Genomic DNA, 25370 nt, shown 5'->3' on the forward strand with positions numbered 1-25370 from the left:
TCTGGGCCTCTTTTTGCTGCTTTCTGGCTCTAGGATCTTGGATAAATTTCCTAATCTCTCTGAACTTCATATTCCTAACTCATGAATAGGAATAATAATACTATCTCTCAGAATCATTTTATATATCAGTTAACTGGTGCTAAATAATAGACCATCTCAAAACTTGATGGCTTAAAACACAATAATTATTTGCTTACATTTGGGCTGGGTTAAGCTGGGTAGTTCTTTTGTTGATCTTTCCTGGGGCCTCTCATACAGACATAGCAATCCAGGGGTTTGACTAGAGTTGGATGATCCAAGCTGGCCTTACTCTCACATGGCAGCCAACTGGGACTGTCAGCAGAATACCTCAGTTCTCTATGTGGCTGCTTCTGCAGTGGAAACCAGGTTTCTTACATGAAAATGACAATGATTTCATGAAGGCCAATCCCAATGTGCAAGTGTTTGCCTAGCCTCTCCTTGTGTCACATTTGCTGATATCTTGTTAAAGCAAGTCACATGACCAAGCCCAGGGTCCATGAAAGAAGGAATGGTGCTGAGGGTAGAGGCTTCATTTATGAGGGACCATTAGTGTAATAATATATACACTCTGTCAGTCAAATGTGACAATACATGGGAAATTATTTTTGAAGTGTTATATCAGTGTAAATGTTGTTGGTGTGTGTCTGCATGTGTATGGGTGCTGGCAGTTGGGGAATGGTGATGGGGAGGCATGTGCCTGAAAACTTTAATAGACATTGAATTTACAGGCCTGGAAATAATCTTTTACCTCTGGCTGTCATAATTACATTAAAATTTTTAACTCAGGTGCACTCAAGTATAGCATGCTGGAACCTGTGTAATGGGATTAGCTGGGAGGGGAAGAGTTGTGAAGCTTGGAGAAATGGACTCAGCTACACAGAACCGGGAGTCTGAGGATCAGTGTTTCAAAAATTTACCAAATTAATGGTGAAAACTGGTCATTCCTCAGAACATAGAGGCTCAGTCTAGGTGACTTAATTTGAAAGTCTGAAGGGTAGAATTCATGACAGCTTTTCACACATCTTGACCATGGAGGGAGATTATGGAGATGAGGATCCATCTGAGGCAGAGAAGTGGGAACTAACCCTAGAACCAGAGGGGATTAAGGTGAGGACAGGAATCTTAAGAAGGCAGAGACCAAGGCAAGAGCCTATTTCTTTGGACTAGAAAAAAATGCAGGAAGAGAAGGACCAATAGTATATGAATTTGGGAGGACTGTGCTTAGCGTAATGTTAGTTAGGTGTGTAGACTTTACCTGTCATGAATGCCCTTAAAGTTGGCCTTTAAGGAATCTCAGAATTCAAGGGGAGGTTGTGGAAGCTTTGTAACTATCCTTAGCCACTGGGTCTGAGGTTTGAAGACAATGCTGACAGTGTGGCTCAGGCTATTAAACATGCTGAGTTGGACTGAACCTGAGGATGAGGTAAAAGTAGAAGGCATTAGTGGGCACAGGTAGGAACTTTTAGAAGGTGGACACAAATGCCTGGTAGGATAGTTGTTCTCAAATATCAAGAAGCACAGAAACTTCCTGCTTAAAAGTGCACATACCTGAGCTTACCCAAGAGATTCTGATTTTAGTATATCTTACATGGTGCCCAATAATTTGTGTTTTCAGTAAACAGCTTAATATTCATGACCCAACCTGTGCTGTCCAATATGGTACACATGTAGTTATTTCAATATAAATTGGCTAAAGTTAAATAAACTTAAACAATTAGTTGTCTACTTATCAAATTTCAAGAGCCTAATAGCCACACATAGCTAGTAGCTACTGTATTAGATAGTGCAGAATTAGAACATTGCTGTCATTGCAGAAAGTTCTATTTGACAGTACTGTTTAAACCATCAACTCTGTGCTTCAGTTTCCTTGGATCACATCTGGTTCTGCTAGGTTTGGTGTCCCTATCCCAGGTCCATAGTCATATCTACTTCCTAGGGAAGCAATCTATAATGTGCATGATGTTTCAGGACCATGGACAATAGCACACATGGCTATCCCTCTCCTCAAATAGTTTTACTCATACCGTACTTAAGTCTGAGCAAGTGAGAAGCCAAGGAGGGGTGGCTAAAGCAAGGAATCCAAGGCAGCAAGCAAAGTAGACACAAGAGACTTTGACCTATACTGAGAACTTCACTCCAAAATTCCGTAGTCCAGTTGCACTGACTTTAGTCCTGCCCACAATAGCTCTTCTCCTCAAAGAGAAGTGGGAGGAAGGGAAGCTTGAGAAACACCATACACATGTAGGGCAGTGAGGTAGGAGATAAACATAGAAAGAGTCAAGCAGTTTTTTTCTTGTAAATGTAAGTTCCTTGTAGATTCTAGATATTAGTCCTCTGTTCCATTACCCTTTGCAAAAATTTTCTCCCATTCTGTAGGTTACCTGTTCACTCCGATGATAGTTTCTTTCGCTGCACAGAAGCCCTTTAGATTGATTAGATTCCATTTGTCAATTTTGGCTTTTGTTGCAATTGCTTTTGTTGTTTTAGTCATGAAGCCTTTGCCCATGCCTATGTCCTGAATGATACTGCCTAGGTTTTCTTTTAGGGTTTTTATGGTTTTAGGTCTTATGTTTAAGTCTTTAATCCATCTTGAATTAATTTTTATATAAGTTTTAAGGAAGAGATCCAGTTTCAGTTTTCTGCATATGGCTAGCCAGTTTTCCCAACTCCATCAAAAAGTGGGCAAAATTGATATGAGCAGACACTTCTCGAAAGAAGACATTTATGCAACCAGCAAACATATGAGAAAAGTTCATCACTGGTCATTAAAGAAATGCAAATCAAAACCGCAATGAGATACCATTCCATGCCAGTTAGAATAGCGATCATTAAAAAGTCAGGAAACAATGGATGCTGGAGAGAATGTAGAGAAATAGGAACGCTTTTACACTGCTGGTGGCAGTGTAAATTAGTTCAACCATTGTGGAAGATAGTGTGGTGATTCCTCAATGATCTAGAACCAGAAATGCCATTTGACCCAGCAATCCCATTACTGGGTATATACCCAAAGAATTATAAATCATTCTACCAAAAAGAGATTCACATGTATGTTTATTTCAGCACTTTTCCCAATAGCAAAGACTTGGAACCAATCCAAATACTTATCAGTGATAGACAGGATAAAGAAAATGTGGCATATATATACCATGGAATAGTATGAAGCCATAAAAAGAATGAGTTCATCCCCTTTGCAGGGACATGGATGAAGCTGGAAACCATCATTCTCAGCAATCTAACACAGGAATAGAAAACCAAACACTCATAAGTGGGAAGTGAACAACGAGAACACATGGACACAGGGAGAGGAACATCACACACTGGGGATTGTGGGGGGGTGGGGGGCTAGGGGAGGGATAGCATTAGGATAAATACCTAATGTAGATGATGGGTTGATGGGTGTAGCAAACCATCATGGCACATGTATACCTGTACACGTTCTGCACTTGTATTCTAGAACTTAAACTATTTTTTTTTAAAGAGCCAAGCAGGATTAAATTCTGAGCTACTGTTTACTTGGGTGCAACAATGGGAATGTTACTTAACCTCTTCAAGTCACAGTTTTCCAATCTGGAAATAGCTATGATAATATTATGATAATATGAAATGAGCCAGGCACAGAAAAGCAAATATTGCATGTTCTCACTCTTTATGTGGGAGCTAAAAATGTGATGATTATCAGAGGTTGGGAAGGGTAAGGGGAGAGCATGATAGAGAGAGGTTAGTTAATGGGTACAAAAATACAGTTAGATGGAATAAATTCTAGTCTTCAATAGTACAATAGGGTGACAGTTATCAATAATTTATTGTATATATCAAGATCACTAATAGAGAAGATGTGGAATGTTCTCAGTACAAAGAAATGATAAATATTTGAGGTAATGGATGGACCATAACCATGATTTGCTCATTATACAATGTATGCATGGATCGAAATATCCCAAATACTTTATAACTATGTAAAATTATGTATCAATAAAATAAAAATAATTTTGTGATAATAATGCAAGTAACAAAATATATGTAAAGCACTTAACATAAGGTCAGAAACCTAGTAGGCATACAACAAATATTAGTTCTATTTCCACTCTTGGTAAGTTGAACTTCGTACTCCTAATGAGGCCAGCCCTAACTTATTGTATAGAGTCTGCTCTCTAGTGGTAGTGTCTATATTTAGGGACAGAGACGACTTAGTTTTTTTGAGGGGGGGTGGGTTCTGACCCCAAGTAGGGTCTAGTAGAGTGATGTAAATCAAGTACTCAGAAAAACTTGGAGGTATTCCAAAGATCTGTGAACAGAATTCCAAATGGTTATCTGAAGTTAGACTATCATAGTAGATTCTCATTCTCCTGCCTCTTTTCTTCTTCCTACTTCTCCACTTCTTCTTCCACTTATTCCTTTTCTTCTTCCTTTACCTCTTCCTTTCCTCCTTCTTCCTTTTCTTCTTTCCTCATCCTTCCTCTTCCTCACCCTTATTTTTGTTCTCATCTTCCTTCTTCTGTTTTTTCATTTTCTCTTCTGCTCCTACTATGAGAACTGCAGTATGTACAGAATCAGAATCTTGTTCATCACTGGAGCACAGTAAGTTTTGTCAGGGCAGTGTTTTTCAAAATTTCAAACAGTAATGTGCAAATCTATTTGAAAATATAGGTGGTTATATTATTTTCCAAAGATACTCTTTTATGTAGGATTCTGAGTTTAAAATCATCAAAGTAAAGATCAGTTTAAAATTGTGCTTTGAGTTTTAGTGGTAAAGTAACATCTTTATTGAATATTATGTTTTTAGTTAACTGTCAGCAATAACATTTACAACTGACTGCTAGTCTGGAACATTCACCTACATCAGCCTTTGTAGTGTTTTAAGGGTAGTAGCTATACAGGATGAATCTATGTTCTAATCAAGTTTCAAATAGCAGAAAACACTCCTTGAGAGTCAAAACTTTTAAAATTATAGTCTTTTGGGAACATTACAAATTTTCTCATCTGTGACTGGCATTGCTGTGTTAGTGTTATAATCCAAAAGTTATGCATATATATAGCTACAATCTCCACCTTTCAGGTACAAGTGATTCTCCTGCCTCAGCCTCCCAAGTAGCTGGGATTACAGGTGGCCACCATCACACCCAGCTAACCTTTTTGGATTTTTAGTAAAGATAGCGTTTTCACCATGTTGACCAGGCTGGTTTTCAAACTCCTGACCTCAAGTGATCAACTCACTTTGGCCTCCCAAAGTGCTAGGATTATAGGCATGAGACACCGTGCCTGGCCCAAAAGCTATATTTTAACTGACATAAGTATAAATTAAGCTTTTGGATTATAACACCTTTAATACGTTCCATAATAAATGAGAGCAATGGAAGATCTGGATTCAAATCCCCATCAGGTCATTTACTAGCAATGCAATGTTGAGCAAGTTGTTCAACTTCTCTAAGACTCAGTGCCCTCATGCATAAAGTGGGAATAATCCAACCTTGTTTGGATGTTCTAAGCATTAGAGATAACACATAAGGCTTAGCACAAAATGGCAGAATTGATTTATATTATTTATATTCTCTATTGTCTGGGAAAGATTTAGGAAATGTAGTATTATATTAATAATGATAATGAGTGTTACTAGGGAATCCTATGTAATACCATCAAAGGCAAACATAAACCCTTATCATATATCTTGATTTTGTTATTTACTTTGAAAATAGTTATTTTAAGCACATGTAATAGAAAATCACATGATTTGGGAATGTATTAGTTATAAAATTTAAAAAAAGAAATATGTCAAACTAGCAATTCTTTTTTAATTTTCTTTTGAGATGGAAAATTAAAAGTCTTGTGCTGTCACCAGGCTGGGGTGCAGTAGAGCTATCTTGGCTCATTGCATCCTCCACCTCCTGGGTTCAAGCAATTCTCCTCAGCCTCCCAAGTAGCTGGGACTGCAGGTGTGCACCAGCTTGTCCAGCTAATTTTTGTATTTTTAGTAGAGACGGGGTTTCGCCATGTTGGCCAGGATGGTCTCAGTCTCTTGACCTTGTGATCCATCTGCCTCAATCTCCCAAAGTGGGTGTGAGCCACTGTGCCCAGCCGAACTACTAATTTTTTTCTTCTTTGTTTATCTGTTTACATAGAAAAAACAGCATGATTAGATCTGAGTTCTAAAACATAACTTTGAAGAAAGTGTTAAGAAAAAAAAACACAGTTTGGGAGAAAGTTCCTAGAGTTTCAAAAGCCGTTTATTTAGAATGTTATCTCTTAGACTTACCAGAGATTGTGAGCTCTGGACATGATAAGACATATTTTAAAAATAATATTTCAGAAGTATAATCAATAAGACTTAGTGAATCATTGCACATTGGGGTGAGGTAAAGAAAAGCTGATGCCATCAAAGGAGGAATCCAAAGGCAGCATCAGAAAGAAGGTGAGGTTTTCATTTGGGAATGTGTTGATTTTAGGTCATTCGGGTGACTGTTCAATGGACTATAAGCCCTGGGGCCAATAAGCTCTTGGTAAATATAAGACACAGTCTTCCTGTGGGAACAAATGAAAGCAACCAAGAATATAGACAGAAGAGAAGAGGGCACAGGACTGAACTCTGAGAAGATCCATCCTTTGTGACCTGTAGAAGAGGAGTACAGTATGCATTCTCTTGTACCTAATAGTTTCTTGTCCAACTAAGAGCTATTAGGGCTTTGATAGGAGGGGAGAGAGAACTGTAATTTTTAAATTTTTCAGTTATTTTGACATTAACTTATTGTTAAAGGGGGAAAAACCCCTAAGAAGTCTTTCTGCTTTGCTTTTATGCCAACAAGCAGAAATAAAATATATTTCACTTGGATTTTTCTAGTTATTGTATTTATTTCCTTTGTGGAGGTAGAAAACTTTGATAATTTTAGAAATCTTTATTTGCTCTAGCATAGCTATAAAGCAAAATAGAATATATTATTTAAATGCATTGGTTACTTTTCTAACAGTTTTGTTTTTCTACCCTGGGGCAGTGAAATTTCCCATCCCCCTTCATTACATCTCTCTGCAATATCAAGCTATAAACATGTTTTTCCTGTTTTTTTTTTTTTTTAAATAGATGACAAATATAGGCAAATTTACTTACAATGGAGATTATGGTTAATCTTTATAGATATGATGAGTCTTTTGCTTCTAAAATAACATATCTCACAGTGGCATGTAGTGGTGGTTTAAAAAATGAGACGCACAAGGAAAATGTGGCACATATACACCAAGGAATACTATGTAGCCATAAAAAATGATGAGTTTGTGTCCTTTGTAGGGACATGGATTAATCTGGAAACCATCATTCTCAGCAAACAGACATAAGAACAGAAAATCAAACACTGCATGTTCTCACTCATAGGTGGGTGTTGAACAGTGAGAACACATGGACACAGGGAGGGGAGCATCACATACTGGGGTCTGTTCGGGGGGATTAGGGGAGGGGCAGTTGGGGGTAGGGAGGTTGAGGAGGGATAACATGGGGAAAAATGCTAGATATAGGCAACAGGGGATGTAGGCAGAAAACCACATTGCCATTTATGTACCTATGCAACAATCCTGTATGTGGCTGCACATGTGCCCCAGAACCTAAAGTGTAATTTAAATATATATATTTATTTAAATATAAAGTGAGATGCAAAGGAAAACTTGAGAATAATATATTTTACCAAAATAAGTTAAAAATGTTCTTTCATGGAGATTTATTAGAAAAACAATAACCTATCTTTTTGTGTAACAGCTCTTCAAACACATATTAAAACAGATTGCCCTGGCTTATTAATGGACCTTCAGTGACAGCTGGCCAGTGTAGGAGCAGGGACATCAATCATAGTAGTTTATCCTGCCCAGTCATGCTGGGATGGATGACGGGAAAGCAATCAACAGATAACTGCAGTGTGGCTAAGTAGCTGTGGGTATTGAAATGTGATAGGAGGACAACTGAGATAGTTAGCTGTGTAAAGAATGAATTTTTAGTCAGGCTGTTTTCTCTCTTTGACTTTCAGGCATCCACTTAAATTTCTTCCAAGGGTTCTTTCTTGTTCTAAAGCCTTTCTAATAAACTTTTACTCCTGCTCTGAAAAAAAAAAAAAAAAAGAACAAATTTTTAGTCAGAAGAAAAACACAAATAAACTCTCACCTTGGTCAAGACGTAAAAGGCTGTCGTATTCTGGATGGCCCTTGTGTGTTGCTGCTGGATCACACCCCTCTTCTTCCTGGCTGAATTTTGTGTTTGAGCACTTTACTTCTTCATAGTTTTATCCTCTGTGTTGCATTGAAACTAGTATATTGTTCTTTTTTTCCTGTTTTATGCTTTATGCAAATGGAATCCTAGCTAAGGATTCATCTTTGGCTTACTCCAGTGTCTCAGTATTAGATTTCCTGTTTTTTTCTTTTTAGATTTTTTTTAATCTTACTATTTATTTTTTTCTGGACTCAGGGGTACATGTACAAGTTCATTACATGGATATGTAATGGATAAATGCCTATGATTCTATTTGTATAAAGCTTAAAAACATAAACAAGAACAGTGTATTAGTTAAAATACAGCATTGAGGATAAAACTATGAAGAAGGAAGGTAATAAAACATAAAACACAAAATTCAGCCGATATACAGGGATATATTGCATGATGGTGAGGTTTGGGCTTCTAGTGTACCCATCACCTAAATAGTGAATATTCTTCCTGATAGGTACTTTTTTTTTTTAGCCCTCTCCCCTTTCCCTCCCACTTCAGAGTCCCCAGTGTCTATTACTATTATTTGATTTTCAAGATTCATCCTTGTGGATGCATGCTATTCCACATGTTTCATTTTCACCTCTACATATTCCAGTATATGAACACACCACCACTTAGCTATCTGTTGTACTATTGATTGAAATTTGTGTTGTTTCCTGTTTCTGCGGTGTTACTAACAATGAAGTTACAAATACATGTGCACATCTTCTTGTGTATATGTGCATGAGTGTCCCTAGGAAATTTATCTGGTATTGGAAATACTGGGTCACCCAAGATCTGCTTTTGAATAAGTGTGTTCCAAATTGGTTGTAATAACTACAACAGCGTATGCTTTCTTCAGCTGTGTGGGAGAGTTCTGTTGCTTCAAATTCTTGCCAATACTTATTTATCTACTACATTTGTAATGCGACTGTAGACTTTAGAGTCATAATAAACCTGGTTTCAAATTCAGGTCATAGTATGTGACATTGGATTAATCATCTCTGCTTACCAAGTTCTTGTAATAATTATGTGATGCAATGTATTAAGAGATGCCTCTGTTAGTCTATTTGGGTTGCTGTAACAAAATGCCATAGACTGGGTAGCTTATAAGAAACACAAATTTATTTGCACAGTTCTGGAGGCTGGGAAGTCCAAGATTAAGTCACCAGTAGATTTGGTGTCTGATGAAGGCCTGTGTTCTTGTTCATAGATGACACCTTCTTTTTGTGTCCTTACATAGCAGAAGGGGTGAGGGGTCTCTCAGGCTTCTTTTATAAGGCACCAGTCCTATTCTTGAAAGCCCTTATGACTCAATCACTTCCTGAAAGCCTGACGTGTTTTTGTTTTTGTTTTTTTGAGATGGAGTCTTGCTCTGTCACCGAGGCTGGAGTGCAGTGGCACAATCTTGGCTCACTGCAACCTCCCACTCCTGGGTTCAAGCAATTCTCCTGCTTCAACCTCCTGAAGCAGGCACCTGCCATCACAGCCAGCTAATTTTTGTATTTTTAGTAGAGACTGGGTTTTGCTAAGTTGGCCAGGCTGGTCACCATCACCTTGGGGGTGAGAATTTCAACACATGAATGTGATGGATGCATATTCCATATGACATACACATAACACTACACACAAGCTGAGGAACAGAACACTTCCATATGTGCCTGGGAATATTCTTTTTGCTGGGTTAAGGACAGGAATATTAAAGTATGTAGAACTATTTATCTTTTTTTTTTTTTTTCTGAAAAAGAATTTAGTCCAGGAAAATTTCGTTCTGGGTTTCCTTAAATGTAGACAGGGATATCTTTCAGTTCCTGACAGTTTTTTTTTTTTTTTTTTTTTTTTAAGGGCATCTGTGGTGAATTAAAGATGGCCTCAAGTTATTTAAAACTGCCATTGAGAGATCCATTGCTTCTCCCTTTGAATCTGAGACTGTCTGGATTTCTTTGATCAGCATAGTACCACAGAAGTGACATGATGCCAGTAGTGAGCCTGAATTTTAAGAGGTCTGACAGCTTCCTCTGTTCTTGGCACCTGAGTTTAAGTCAGCTGTCAGATAAGAAGTCTAACTACTCTGATGAAGTAAATATGTGGAGAGACCCTGATATTACATAGGGAGGGAAGGAGACTCAGCAGAACCCAGCCTTTTGCAATCTCTGCTGAGACATCAGGTTCATGAAAGAAGAATCATGGATACTCTGGGCTAGCCCAGCCACCAGCTGAATAGCACGAGTGACCCCAGTTGATGACACATGGAGCAGAAGGCTCACCTAGCTGAGCCCTTCTCAGATTCATGACTTGTAAAACTATGAAACGAATTGGATGCTGTTTTAAGGTACAAATTTTGTGGTAGCTGTTACACAGTTACATAGCCGGAAGGGTAGGTTTTCAGGGGATGGTGGCTGGGATGGCACAGTGCCCCATAATTCTGCTCCTGGTTAGAGTGTATTCTCATGTCTAACTATAGAAATGGAGACTCTTTGTATATACAAGGACCAATAGCCATTCTAGCAGTAACTTGTAGGTTTTATTCACATCTTGAAAATTTAAGAACTGCAGTATTTGGCAACACAGATGATCTGTCCAGCTCAGCCTTGGAAGTAGTGCCAATTGATACATAGTTAAAAAGCTTAGATGACTTCTGTGATGTCAGCCTCAAAATGTTTAGGATTTTTTTTTTCTCAAACACCCTATCTTACTTTAATTATGTTTTATTATTTGATAGTTAAACCCTGCATGAGGATTTTCCTGTTTTTAGCTGAAATGTTCTTATAAAGTAGTACTTCCTTTCATTGAGATAAAATTATGTCTTTTAAGCTTTGAGTTGCATTCTCTAGGTCTGGCATACTAGGATTTAGTGAAAACGTCTATATTACCGTATTTACATTTCTATGATTTTACAGCATTCAAATCTCCAAAATTGTCATCTTTTGATCTGTTGTTTACATAGATTTTCATTGACTTTCTAATAAGATAGTTTTACTTCTCTAATTTTTCTTTAATTTCCAGTATGTATTTTTTAAGGATTGGCAATTAATGTATGAGATGGAGTAATTTTATGTTCCATGTTCTGCCTGATCCTAGCATTCTGTTGGGTTTATGATTCACAGCAACCTGTTAGAATAATGTGGTGACCCTCTCCATTCCCATTGATTATGGGTATTGCCAAAATGATTTCTCATTGGCAGGGATCCTAAAGTCTATGTAGTACTTTCTTTTCCCCAACTGATTGAATACTGTCTTCTAAAGCCTCAGTTTTTACCTTGGAACCCAGTTCAAGTAGCACAGAACCAGATTGGTTCCGAACCACAAACCTGTACCCATTAGACTTCGGGTGTCACCTCTGTCAGGTGATACCTGCTGAACTTGCCACTCAATCAAATTAAATCCTCTGGAGAGATCCTCAGCTTAGAATAGATGAGCATCCCTGGTGATTCTGCTGTTTAACCCATGCCCTTGCCCTAAAAAGACACTTTTAGAGAGCCTAATTTCAACTTATTTTGACTTCCTTATGGACCATCTAGTTGAGTCCCGGGTGACTCCAGGCTAAACCATCTAAGTGAAGACAGTTATTTTTTTCCCCCAGAAAACTAAAAACCAAACAAATTCAACTCTTTATTATGGAGGTGTTGAAACATACGCTATCTTAGTCTTAGTCTGTTGCTTATAACAGAATACCTGAAATTGAGTAATTTATATTAAAAAAGAATTTATTTCTTTCAGTTATGGAGGCTGAGAAGTCCAAGGTCAGGGGCCACATCTGATGAGGGTTTTTGTTGTTTGGGACTTTCTAGAGTCTGGAGGCTGCATAGGGGGAAGTTGAGCATGCTAACATGCTAGCTCAGGCCTCTCTTGCTTCTTCTTATAAAGCCATCAGTTATTCTCCCATGATAACCCATTGATCCATTAACCCACTAGTCCATCAACTCCATTACCATTCAATAGCCCCACTTCTCAATACTGCCACATTGGGGATTGTTTCAACTTGAGTTTTGGAGGGGACAAATATTCAAACCACAGCATACACAAAATAAAGAGAATAGAAAAGTAAACACCCTGTACTCACCATTCAGCTTTAACAGTTATCAGTACATATCTAATCTTATTTTATCCATGTTCCTAGCCACCCTCACCCCTAACTTCTCCCCACAACCTCACTGAATTACCATTATGTTAAAAAAATGAGGACAGGCAGCTCTTTCTTCTGAAGAAATATCCTGGGCACTGTATAAATCACCCCATGTAAGGAATGGGAGTTGGGTTCTCAAAGCTGGGAGAGCCAAGGGCATGACAGATGGTGTGGGTGTGGCAGAGTTCAACAAAGGCAGCACCTCCTCAGTCCATCCTAAGTGACTGGTCTACCATGTGGATGAAGGTTCCAGTTCGTTAGTGCTGTGACTCTGTCTCTGAATCCGATTACCTTTGAGCTTCCCCACCACCACTTTGTGAATAAAAGAGACCTTCTTACCAAAAATAAATAAATAAATAAATAAATAAATAAATAAATAAATAAAAACAAAGTATGCACAAAAACCACAAAACATTAACAGAAAATTACGAAATGTTTGTGAAGGACATAAAAGATAATCTTAAAGGGGGAAAATGTTGCTTTCATGATACAAAGAAATCAATTTCCATAGCTATGGAAGTTTGTCCCAAAATATCTGTAAATATAATGCAATTAAAAATGCCAAAATGTCTCAGTGTGGTGGCACACAATTGTAGTCCTAGCTACTTGAAAGGCAGAGGTGGGAGGATCTCTTGAGTCCAGGGTTTTGAGGCTGTAGTGAGCTATGATCGTACCACTGCATTTTAGCCTGGGTGACAGTGAGACCCTGTTTCTAAAAATAAAAAAAGAACAGCTAAAATGATCTTTTTTAAAATAAAACTTTATATGTTGATAGTAGAGTTCACATAGAAGAGCAAAATGTCAATAATGGCCAAGGCAATTTTGAAGAAATACAAATTAGCAGTCTCTCCTTGACAAAGGTTTTTATTATTAACAAGCTAAAGTAATTAACACAATGTGATATTACCAATATAAAACAGTTAAATGGGGCTCGGGTCCGGACCTGCACTTAGGATGTAAAGTGTAACAAGGGGATCAGGGTGGGTAGTGTGGGCCTGTGAGGCCTGTGGGTGCCCACATCCCCCAGCTCCCCCCGCAGCTGACTCCACAGTGGTCCTCTCTTGTTGCCAGGTATTGATTCAGGTTCCAGACTGAAGGCTACCTGTTCTCCAGTGCTCCCCACCTCCTGGGTCCCCCAGCTCCCCCTGCAGCCAGCTCCACAGTGGTCCGCTCCAGTTCCAAACAGAAGGCTATGTGTTCCAAGTGCTTATTGTGACCCCAACAGGCTGGGGTTACTGCGGTGACCACCAGAACAGCCTTGGCACTGTGGAGGAGCCCAGAGCTACCCCTCAGCCAGACTTGGGGATGGTCTTCTATGAGCTACCCCTCAGCCAGACTTGGGGATGGTCTTCTACGAGCTACCCAGGATTGTGGCAGCACTGCTAAAAAGTATGTTATCAAATTCTAATGGTTTTCCATGGGAATTAGTGGTATGGGCAGGTATTATTGGATTTTTTGCTATTCCCCTTTTTTTGTGGAGAAGTATCAGATCAGGTAGGAGTCAGCTTTATGTAAAAAGAGAGAAAAAGCTTGCTGCACTGCTTTCTGAACTAATTGAACAAAAATGTAAACTGCTTGAAAAATCTAGGCATGTTCAAAAAGAGTATGAGCACTATGAGGTAGAGTCATCTTTAGAGGATAACAGCTTTGAGAAGGAGACAGCAGAAGCACAAAGTTTGGAGGCAGCCTGTGAAAAGCTTAACAGATCCATTTCTAAAGTTGAGGATGAAATATTCTATCTAGAAAAAGAGTTAAAGGAAGAGAAATCTAAATATACAGGACAAGATAAGTTGGTAGCGGATATTTCAAAAACGATAGAGTCACTAGAAGATCACTCAAAATTCCTCAAATCACAAATAGCAGAAGCCAAAATGACCTCCAGCATATTTCAAATGAATGGAGAACAACTGCATATAGCCATAAAAGATGCTTTGAATGAAAATTATCAACTTCAGGAAAGCTGTAAACAGCTTTTGCAAGAAACTGAAGTATGGAAAGAACAAGTGAGTGAACTTAATAAACAGAAAATATCATTTGAAGACTCCAAAGTGCACACAGAACAAGTTCTAATTGGTAAAGACAATCATATCAAGACTCCGACTGAACACTTGCTGAAGATGAAAGATTGGACTGCTATGCCTGGAGAAGACAGAATGGATGATCATAACTTGAAACTGGAAATGAACAATGGATTGGAAAATGGTGCCTATTTAGATGATACTCCAAAAGGAGCTTTGAAGAAACTGATTCATGGTGCTAAGTTATATACTGATTTAAAAACTATAGAAGAAGAAAAAAACCAAATTGATATTCAGTTGTCCAAAATTAATAAAACGAAGAAAGATCTTAGAGACCGTATTAAACATCTTCAGTCTGAACAAGCATCTTTACAGTCAGAAAGCACACATTTTGAAAGTGAGAATCAGAAGCTTCAACAGCAACTTAAAGTAATGACTGAATTATATCAAGAAACTTCAATGAGACTTTATAAAAAGTTAGAGAGTGAAGAGAAGCTTTCTAAAGTAGACAGAAAGATCAACTATACCACTGACCAGCTGGAGAACTATAGAAAGCAAGCCAAAGATCTTGGAGAAAAGTTGGAAAGAATGACTCTTTCTTACCAAGGGTGGATGACTTCCTGTAAGAAAAAAGAACATGAAAATTGGTTGGCAGCTCAGACTGCTGAAGGAATCCTTGATGATTTCAGGAAAGAAAATGCTCACAGGAGACAAAAATTAACTGAAATGGAGTTTAAATTCAAAATGTTACACAAAGATCCTTCTGCACTTGATGTTCCAAAAACAGGATTTGGCAGAGAGTATTACCCATATGTTACCGATATGAGAAGAGGACCTCTTTGCCCCCCACCTCCTCCAGGAATCGGGTTGGGAGTTTCTCCACATGATTTTCCACCAAGAGATTTCCCAGGTCCACCATATGCTCCATTTTCAATGAGGAATGCCTATCCACCCATGGCTTTTCCTCCTTACCTTCCACCAAGACCTGGATCTTTCCTCCCTAGCCCCATATGCTGAAGGGAGAAGTGAGATCCCTGCAGGGTTGATTCCATCTTCTAATGACCCTGCAAGTGAACAAAAATAATTCAGATTGATCTCCAGTTCCCTCAGAATTGATTCTGCCTTAATATGAGACTGTTACTGAACACCCAGCATGACAGCAAAAAACCTGACAGTATTTGATTCTCTTCCAAAGTAATTTAGACTGATCTCGAGTCCCCATCAGGATTGACTCCACCTTCAAGTGAGCCTGCCGCTGAACATCGAAATCACAGGAAGAAAGCTGACAATTTGTGTTAGCCTCCAATGTAATTTTCACAGATCTTGAGTCCCCTTCAGGGTTGACTCTGCCTTGAAGTGATCCTGCCACTGAACATCTGCCATCACAGCAAGAAAGCTGACAGTATTTGTGTTCTCCTCCAACATAATTTTGACGGATCTTCAGTCTCTGTCAAGGTTGCCTCCACCTTCAACTCACCATGCTACTGAATATCTAGGACCACAGCAAGAAAGCTGACAATATTTGTGTTCTCCTCTAAAGTAGTTGTGACTGATCTCCAGTCCCCATCAGGGTTGACTCAGCCTTCAAGTGAGCCTGCCACTGAATATCGGCACCACAGCAAGGAAGCTGACAGTATTTGTGTTCTCCACTGAAATAGTGGTGACTGATCTTGAGTCCCATCAGGGTTCACTTTGGCTTCTACTGAGCCTACCACTGAACATCCACACCACAACATGAAAGCTGAAAATATTTGTGTTCTTCTCCAACATATTTTGACTGTTCTCAAGTCCACATCAGGGTTGACTCCGCCTTCAACTGAGCCTGCCACTGAATATCCAACACCAAAACAAAAAAACTGACAGTATTTGTGATCTCCTCCAACATAATTTTGATTGATCTTGAGTCCCCATGAGGGTTGACTCTGTCTTCATCTTAGCCTGCCACTGAACATTGGCACCACAACAAGAAAGATGACATTATTTTTGTTCTCTTCCAAAGTAGTTGTGACTGATCTCGAGTCCCCAACAGGGTTGACTCAGCCTTCAAGTGAGCCTGCCAGTGAACATCCAGCATGACAGCAAGAAATCTGACAATATTTGTGTTCTCCTCCAAAGTAGTTGGAACTAATATCAAGTCCCCATCAGGCTGCCTTTGTCTTCAAGTGAACCTGCCACTGAACATTTGGCACCACAGCAATAAAGCTAACAGTATCTGTGTTCTCCTCTGAAATAGTTGTGCCTGATCTTGAGTCCCCTTCAGGGTAGACTCAGCCTTCAAGTGAGCCTGCCACTGAACATCTGGCTACACAGCAAGAAACCTGACAATATTTGTGTTCTCCTCCAAAATAGTTGGGACTAATATCAAGTCCCCATCAGGCTGCCTCTGTCTTCAAGTGAGCCTGCCGCTGAACATTGGCACCACAACAAGAAAGCTGACATTATTTTTGTTCTTCTCCAAAGTAGTTGTGACTGATCTCGAGTCCTCAACAGGGTTGACTCAGCCTTCAAGTGAGCCTACCAGTGAACCTCTGGCACCACAGCAAGAAATCTGACAATATTTGTGTTCTCCTCCAAAGTAGTTGGGACTAATATCAAGTCCCCATCAGGCTGCCTCCATCTTCAAGTGAGCCTGCCACTGAACATCGGCACCATAGCAAGAAAGCTGACAGTATTTGTGTACTCCTCTGAAATAGTTGTGACTGATCTTGAGTCCCCTTCAGGGTTGACTCAACGTTCAAGTGAGCCTGCCACTGAACATCTGGCTACACAGCAAGAAAGCTGACAGTATTTGTGTTCTCCTCTGAAATAGTTGTGACTGATCTTGAGTCCCCAACAGGGTTGACTCAGCCTTCAAGTGAGTCTGCCAGTGAACATCCGGCACCACAGCAAGAAATCTGACAATATTTGTGTTCTCCTCTAAAGTAGTTGGGACTAATATCAAGTCCCCATCAGGCTTCCTTCATTTTCAAGTGAGCCTGCCACTGAACATTTGGCACCACAGCAATAAAGTTGGCAGTGTTTGTGTTCTCCTCTGGAATAGTTGTGACTGATCTTGAGTCCCCATTAGGGTTGACTCCACCTTCAACTGAGCCTGCCACTGAATATCCAGCACCACAACAAAAAAGCTGATAGTATTTGTGTTCTCCACCAACATAATTTTGACTGATCTTGAGTCCCCATGAGGGTTGACTCTGCCTTCATCTTAGCCTGCCACTGAACATTGGCACCACAGCAAGAAAGCTGGCATTATTTTTGTTCTCCAAAGTAGTTGTGACTGATCTTGAGTCCCCAACAGGGTTGACTCAGCCTTCAAGTGAGCCTGCCAGTGAACATCTGGCACCACAGCAAGAAAGCTGACAATATTTGTGTTATCCTCCAAAGTAGTTGGGACTAATATCAAGTCCCCATCAGGCTGCCTTTGTCTTCAAGCGAGCCTGCCACTGAACATCGGTACCATAGCAAGAAAGCTGACAGTATTCGTGTTCTCCTCTGAAATAGTTGTGACTGATCTTGAGTCACCTCGAGGGTTGACTCAGCCTTCAAGTGAGCCTGCCACTGAATGTCTGGCTACACAGCGAGAAACCTGACAATATTTGTGTTCTCCTCCAAAATAGTTGTGACTGACCTTGAGTCCCCGTAAGGGTTGACTCTGCCTTCACCTTAGCCTGCCAGTGAACTTTGGCACCACAGCAAGAAAGCTGACATTATTTGTGTTCTCCTCCAAAGTAGTTGTGACTGATCTCGAGTCCCCATCAGGGTTGACTCAGCCTTCAAGTGAGCCTGCCACTGAAAATCCGGCACTGCAGCAATGAAGCTGACAGTATTTTTGTTCTCCTGCAGATTAGCTATAACTGATCTTGAGTCCCTTTCAGGGTTGACTCAGCCTTTAAGTGAGCCTGCCACTGAACATCTGGCTACACAGCAAGAAACCTGACAATATTTGTGTTCTCCTCCGAAATAGTTGTGACTGACCTTGAGTCCCCATCAGGGTTGACTCTGCCTTCACCTTAGCCTGCCAGTGAACTTTGGCACCACAGCAAGAAAGCTGACATTATTCGTGTTCTCCTCTAAAGTAGTTGTGACTGATCTTGAGTCCCCATCAGAGTTGACTCAGCCTTCAAGTGAGCCTGCCACTGAAAATCCGGCACTGCAGCAATGAAGCTGACAGTATTTTTGTTCTACTCCAAATTAGCTGTGACTGATCTTGAGTCCCCTTCAGTGTTGACTCAGCCTTCAAGTGAGCCTGCCACTGAACATCTGGCTACACAGCAAGAAACTTGACAATATTTGTGTTCTCCTCCAAAATAGTTGTGACTGACCTTGAGTCCCCGTAAGGGTTGACTCTGCCTTCACCTTAGCCTGCCAGTGAACTTTGGCACCACAGCAAGAAAGCTGACATTATTTGTGTTCTCCTCCAAAGTAGTTGTGACTGATCTCAAGTCCCCATCAGGGTTGACTCAGCCTTCAAGTGAGCCTGCCACTGAAAATCCGGCACTGCAGCAATGAAGCTGACAGTATTTTTGTTCTACTCCAAATTAGCTGTGACTGATCTTGAGTCCCCTTCAGTGTTGACTCAGCCTTCAAGTGAGCCTGCCACTGAACATCTAGCTACAAAGCAAGAAACCTGACAATATTTGTGTTCTCCTCCGAAATAGTTGTGACTGACCTTGAGTCCCCGTCAGGGTTGACTCTGCCTTCACCTTAACCTGCCAGTGAACTTTGGCACCACAGCAAGAAAGCTGACATTATTCGTGTTCTCCTCTAAAGTAGTTGTGACTGATCTCGAGTCCCCATCAGAGTTGACTCAGCCTTCAAGTGAGCCTGCCACTGAAAATCCGGCACTGCAGCAATGAAGCTGACAGTATTTTTGTTCTACTCCAAATTAGCTGTGACTGATCTTGAGTCCCCTTCGGTGTTGACTCAGCCTTCAAGTGAGCCTGCCACTGAACATCTAGCTACACAGCAAGAAACCTGACAATATTTGTGTTCTCCTCCGAAATAGTTGTGACTGACCTTGAGTCCCTGTAAGGGTTGACTCTGCCTTCACCTTAGCCTGCCAGTGAACTTTGGCACCACAGCAAGAAAGCTGACATTATTTGTGTTCTCCTCCAAAGTAGTTGTGACTGATCTCGAGTCCCCATGAGGGTTGACTCAGCCTTCAAGTGAGCCTGCCACTGAAAATCCGGCACTGCAGCAATGAAGCTGACAGTATTTTTGTTCTACTCCAAATAAGCTGTGACTGATCTTGAGTCCCCTTCAGTGTTGACTCAGCCTTCAAGTGAGCCTGCCACTGAACATCTAGCTACACAGCAAGAAACCTGACAATATTTGTGTTCTCCTCCAAAATAGTTGTGACTGACCTTGAGTCCCCGTAAGGGTTGACTCTGCCTTCACCTTAGCCTGCCAGTGAACTTTGGCACCACAGCAAGAAAGCTGACATTATTCGTGTTCTCCTCTAAAGTAGTTGTGACTGATCTTGAGTCCCCATCAGAGTTGACTCAGCCTTCAAGTGAGCCTGCCACTGAAAATCCGGCACTGCAGCAATGAAGCTGACAGTATTTTTGTTCTACTCCAAATTAGCTGTGACTGATCTTGAGTCCCCTTCAGTGTTGACTCAGCCTTCAAGTGAGCCTGCCACTGAACATCTAGCTACACAGCAAGAAACCTGACAATATTTGTGTTTTCCTCCGAAATAGTTGTGACTGACCTTGAGTCCCCGTAAGGGTTGACTCTGCCTTCACCTTAGCCTGCCAGTGAACTTTGGCACCACAGCAAGAAAGCTGACATTATTTGTGTTCTCCTCCAAAGTAGTTGTGACTGATCTCGAGTCCCCATGAGGGTTGACTCAGCCTTCAAGTGAGCCTGCCACTGAAAATCCGGCACTGCAGCAATGAAGCTGACAGTATTTTTGTTCTACTCCAAATTAGCTGTGACTGATCTTGAGTCCCCTTCAGTGTTGACTCAGCCTTCAAGTGAGCCTGCCACTGAACATCTGGCTACACAGCAAGAAACCTGACAATATTTGTGTTCTCCTCCAATATAGTTGTGACTGATCTTGAGTCCTCTTCAGGGTTTTGGAGGAGAACACAACTACTGTCACTTTTCTTCCTGTGGTGCCGGATGTTCAGTGGCAGGCTCACTTGAAGGCTGAGTCAACCCTCATGAGGACTCAAGATCAGTCACAGCCAATTTGGAGGAGAACACAAATACTGTCAGCTTTATTGCTGTGGTACGAAATGTTCAGTGGGAGGCTCACTTGAAGAAGGAGTCAGCCTGATGGGGACTTGATATTAGTCCCAACTGCTTTGGAGGAGAACACAAATATTGTCGGATTTCTTGCTGTGGCGCTGAATGTTCACTGGCAGGCTCACTTGAAGACTGAGTCAACCCTGAAGGGGACTCAAGATCAGTCAGCTAATTTGGAGGAGAACAAAAATACTGTCGGCTTCATTGCTGTGGTGCCATGTATTCAGTGGCAGGCCTTTAAGTGAGCCTGCCACTGAACATCCGGCACCCCAGGAAGAAAGCTGATAGTATTTGTGTTCTCCTATGAAATTGTTGTGACTGGTCTTGAGTCCCCATTAGGATTGACTCTGCCTTCAAGTGAGCCTGCCACTGAACATTTGGCACCACAGTAATAAAGTTGACAGTATTTGTGTTCTCCTACAAAATAGTTGTGAATGATCTTGAGTCCCCAGGAGGGTTGACTCAGCCTTCAAGTGAGCCTGCCAGTGAACATCAGGCACCACAGTAAGCAATATGACAATATTTGTGTTCTCCTCCAGAGTAGTTAGGACTAATATCAAGTCACATCAGGCTGACTCCATCTTCAAGTGAGCCTACCACTGAACATCGGGCTACACAGCAAGAAAGCTGACAGTATTTGTGTTCTCCTCTGAAATAGTTGTGACTGATCTTGAGTCCTCATGAGGGTTGACTCAGCCTTCAAGTGAGCCTGCCACTGAGCATCTGGCACCATAGCAAGGAAGCTGACAGTATTTGTGTTCCCCTCGGAAATACTTATGACTGATCTTGAGTCCCCTTCAGGGCTGACTTGGTCTTCAAGTGAGCCTACCACTGAACATCCAGCACCACAGCAAGAAAGTTGACAGTATTTGTGTTCTCCAAAATAGTTGTGACTGATCTTGAGTCCCCTTCAGGGTTGACTCTGCCTTCAAGTGAGCCTGCCACTAAACATCTGACATCACAGCAAGAAAGCTGACAGTATTTGTGTTCTCCTCTGAAATAGTTGTGACTGATCTTGAGTCCCTTTCAGGGTTGACTCCACTTTCAAGTGAGCCTGCTGCTGAACATCTGGCACCACAGCAAAAAAGCTGATCATATTTGTGTTCTGTTCCAAAGTAGTTGAGACTGATCTGTAGTCCCTATCAGGGTTGACTCAGTCTTCAGTGAGTCTGCTACTCAACTGAGACCACAGCAAGAAAGTTGACAGTATTTGTGTTCTCCTCTAAAGTAGTTGTGACTGATCTGGAGTCCTAGTCAAGGTTGACTCCATCTTCAAGTGAACCTGCCGCTGAACATCTGGCACCATGGCAAGGAAGCTGACACTATTTGTGTTCTCCTCTGAAGTAGTTGTGACTGATCTCAAGTACCCATCACTGTTGACTCTGGCTTCTGCTGAGCCTGCCACTGAACATCTGGCACCACAACAAGAAAGCTGACAATATTTGTGTTCTTCTCCAACATAATTGTGACTGATCTCAAGTCCCTATCAGTGTTGATTCCACCTTCAACTGAACCTGCTACTGAACATCTGGCACCACTGCAAAAAGCTGACCATATTTTCGTTCTGCTCCAAAGTAGTTGAGACTGATCTGTAGTCCCTATCAGGGTTAACTCAGTCTTCAATGAGCCTGCTACTGAACATCTGGGACCACAGCAAGAAAGCTGACAATATTTGTGTTCTCCTCTAAAGCAGTTGTGACTGATCTGGAGTCCCAGTCAAGGTTGACTCCACCTTCAAGTGAACCTGCCGCTGAACATCTGGCACCATGGCAAGGAAGCTGACACTATTTGTGTTCTCCTCCGAAGTAGTTGTGACTGATCTCAAGTACCCATCACTGTTGACTCTGGCTTCTGCTGAGCCTGCCACTGAACATCTGACACAACAAGAAAGCTGACAATATTTGTGTTCTCCAACATAATTGTGACTGATCTCAAGTCCCTATCAGGGTTGATTCCACCTTCAACTGACCCTGCTACTGAACATCTGGGACCGTAGCAAGAAAGCTGACAGTATTTGTGTTCTCCTCTAAAGTAGTTGTGACTGATCTTGAGTCCCCATCAGGGTTGACTCTGCCTTCAAGTGAGCCTGCTACTGAACATCCGACACCACAGGAAGAAAGCTGACAGTATTTGTGTTCTCCTCTAATGTCTTTGTGACTGATTTTGAGTCCCAAACAGGGTTAACTCAGCCTTCAAGTGAGGCTGCCACTGAACATTTGGCACCACAGCAAGAAAGCTGACAGTATTTGTGTTCTCCTCTAAAGTAGTTGTGACTAATTTGAGTCCCCATCAGGGTTGACTCTGCCTTCAAGTGAGCCTGCTACTGAACATCGGGACCACAGCAATAAAGCTGACAGTATTTGTGTTATTCTCCAACATATGATCCCTTGATGGGGACTGATCTTGAGTCCCCATCAGGGTTGACTTTGTCTTCAAGTGAGTCTGCCACTGAACATCTGGCACAACAGCAAGAAAGCTTACAGTATTTGTGTTCTCCTCGAAAATAGCATGACTGATCATGAATCCCCATCAGGGTTGACTCTGCCTTTAGATAAGCCTACTACTGAACATCTGAAACCACAGCAAGAAAGCTGACAGTATTTGTATTCTTCTATAAAGCAATTTTGACTGATCTCGAGTCCCTGTCAGGGTTGACTCTGCCTTCAAATAAGCCTGCTACTGACCATCAGGAACCACAGCAAGAAACCTGACAATATTTGTATACTTATTTACTGTGGTTTTAGACAAATGTGACTGTAACTTTATGCCTAATTAAATAAATTTTTAGTTGATTAAAAAAAACCCCAGATACCATATAACTTCATTTATAAATACTTCAGTATTTACCTCTAAAAGATGACAAATTCTTTTTTTAACTGGAATACCATATCATGTCTACAATAGTTATTAATATTTTCAGGAAACAATTTAAAGTATCCCAAGAAAATAACTTGAGCCCTTATAATAGTATTAATATAGGTTAAATGGATTTTCCTAAAATGTATTACCTATCTTTATGTACTCAGTATGAAATCATCCAGCAATTCATTTTCATCCACTTGACATACACCACTGAAGGAAGTTTAAAGCTCATCTATAAATTCTGCTTTCTACACAGTCATCTTTCTTTATCTTAGTATTAAATAAGATCAATTTGAGCACTAGTCTCTAGGGGAAGAAATCTTGTTCTTGACACATCTCTACCCAGGGAAAGTTTTACTCAGTATTTACCCCATCATCTCCCATCTTTATAAAGCCAATTACCCATCCACATAAAAATATTCACATTAGAGTATTTCTTTCATTCCCTATTTTAAAAAATAAAAAGAAACTATTATTATCTAGAGGCTTTTCAATCAGCTTTATTGAGGTATATACATACAATAAAATCCACCTATTTGATGTGGACAATTCAGTGAGTTTTGAAAAATGTATGTAATCATATAACAGTCACTACAATCAAGATATAGAATAATTATATCATTCTAAAAAGTTCCCATGTGTCCACCAACACTCTACAGCATGGCCTATGGTAATGACCAATCTGCTTTCTATCCCTATAGTTTTTCTATTTCTAGAATTTCATAGAAATGAAATATTTGGTGTTTGGCTTCTTTCACTTAGCCTAATGCTTTTTAAGTTAATTCCTGTATCAGTAGTTTGTTCCTTTTTATTGCAGAGTAGTATTGCATTCTATGAATATACTACAAGTTGTCTATCCATTGATCAGTTGATGAATACCTTTGTTTGGGTTGTTTCCAGTTTGGGGTTTTTATGACTATATCGCCTATGAACATTTGAATATAAGTCTTTGTGTAGATCTATGTTTTTATTTCTTTTGGGTAAATACCTTGGAGTGGAAGTGTTGGGTCACATGGTAAAAATATATTGAACTTTATAAGAATCCTCCAAATTGTTTTCCATAGTAGCTAAACAAATTTGCATTCCCACCAGAGAAGTATGAAAGTTCCAGTCTCTCCATATCCTTGACAATGGTCAATATTTAATTTTAGCCATTCTAAGGGTTTTTTTGTTAGTATCTCATGATTTCCTGATTAGTAATTATGTTGAGCATCTTTTCAGATACTTATTTATGTATCTTTTAGAAACTCTTTATTTTATCCTTTGTTCATTTAAAAATTGGATTGTTCATCTTCTTATTGTTGAGCTATAAATTGTTTTTATTCTGGACACAGTTTCTTATCAGATATAAGTATTATGAATATTTTCTCCAAGTTTGTGGCTTATCTTTTTATTTACCAAACTGTTATTTTTGAAAAGCAAAAGTTTTAAATTTTGATGAAGTTCAATTAGTCAGTTTTTTCTTTTAGAATTTATATTTTTTTGTGTTGTATTAAAAAGTTTTTTGCCTAACCCAAGATCAATAAGATTTTCTGTTTTTTATTTTTAAAATTTTTGTGAGTAGATGGTAGGTGCATATATTTACAGAATTCGTGAAAGTTTTTTGGTCTTTTTTCCCTTTTTGTGGAGAACAGGGTCTTGCTATGTTGACCAGGCAGGTTTAGAACTCCTGGGTTCAAGCCGTCCTCCTGCCTCTGCCTCCCTAAGTGCTGGGATTACAGACTGAGTCATCATGCCTGACTACATGAGATATTTCAAAACAGGCATACAATGAGTATTAATCGCATCAGGGTAAATGGAATATACATCACCTCAAGCATTTATCATTTATTTATGTTACAGACAATCCAGTTGTACTCTTTTAGTTGTCTTTAAATGTACAATA

At 40.1% G+C, this 25370-nt stretch overlaps 1 protein-coding gene across 1 annotated transcript in view; it reads left to right on the forward strand.

Annotated features, from left to right (window-relative positions):
* LOC101033324 (melanoma inhibitory activity protein 2-like) overlaps nucleotides 1-24662 on the forward strand; it is a 125584-nt gene extending 100922 nt beyond the window's left edge. The window contains exon 6 of the mRNA XM_074379105.1: nucleotides 13431-24662. Coding sequence (XP_074235206.1) covers nucleotides 13703-15394 — 1692 coding nt within the window. The 5' untranslated portion in view covers nucleotides 13431-13702 and the 3' untranslated portion in view covers nucleotides 15395-24662. The remainder of the gene's footprint in view (nucleotides 1-13430) is intronic.
* Nucleotides 24663-25370: the final 708 nt, after the last annotated feature.

The sequence above is a fragment of the Saimiri boliviensis genome, chromosome 10 (assembly GCF_048565385.1).
Source record: "Saimiri boliviensis isolate mSaiBol1 chromosome 10, mSaiBol1.pri, whole genome shotgun sequence".
NCBI classification, from domain to species: domain Eukaryota; kingdom Metazoa; phylum Chordata; class Mammalia; order Primates; family Cebidae; genus Saimiri; species Saimiri boliviensis.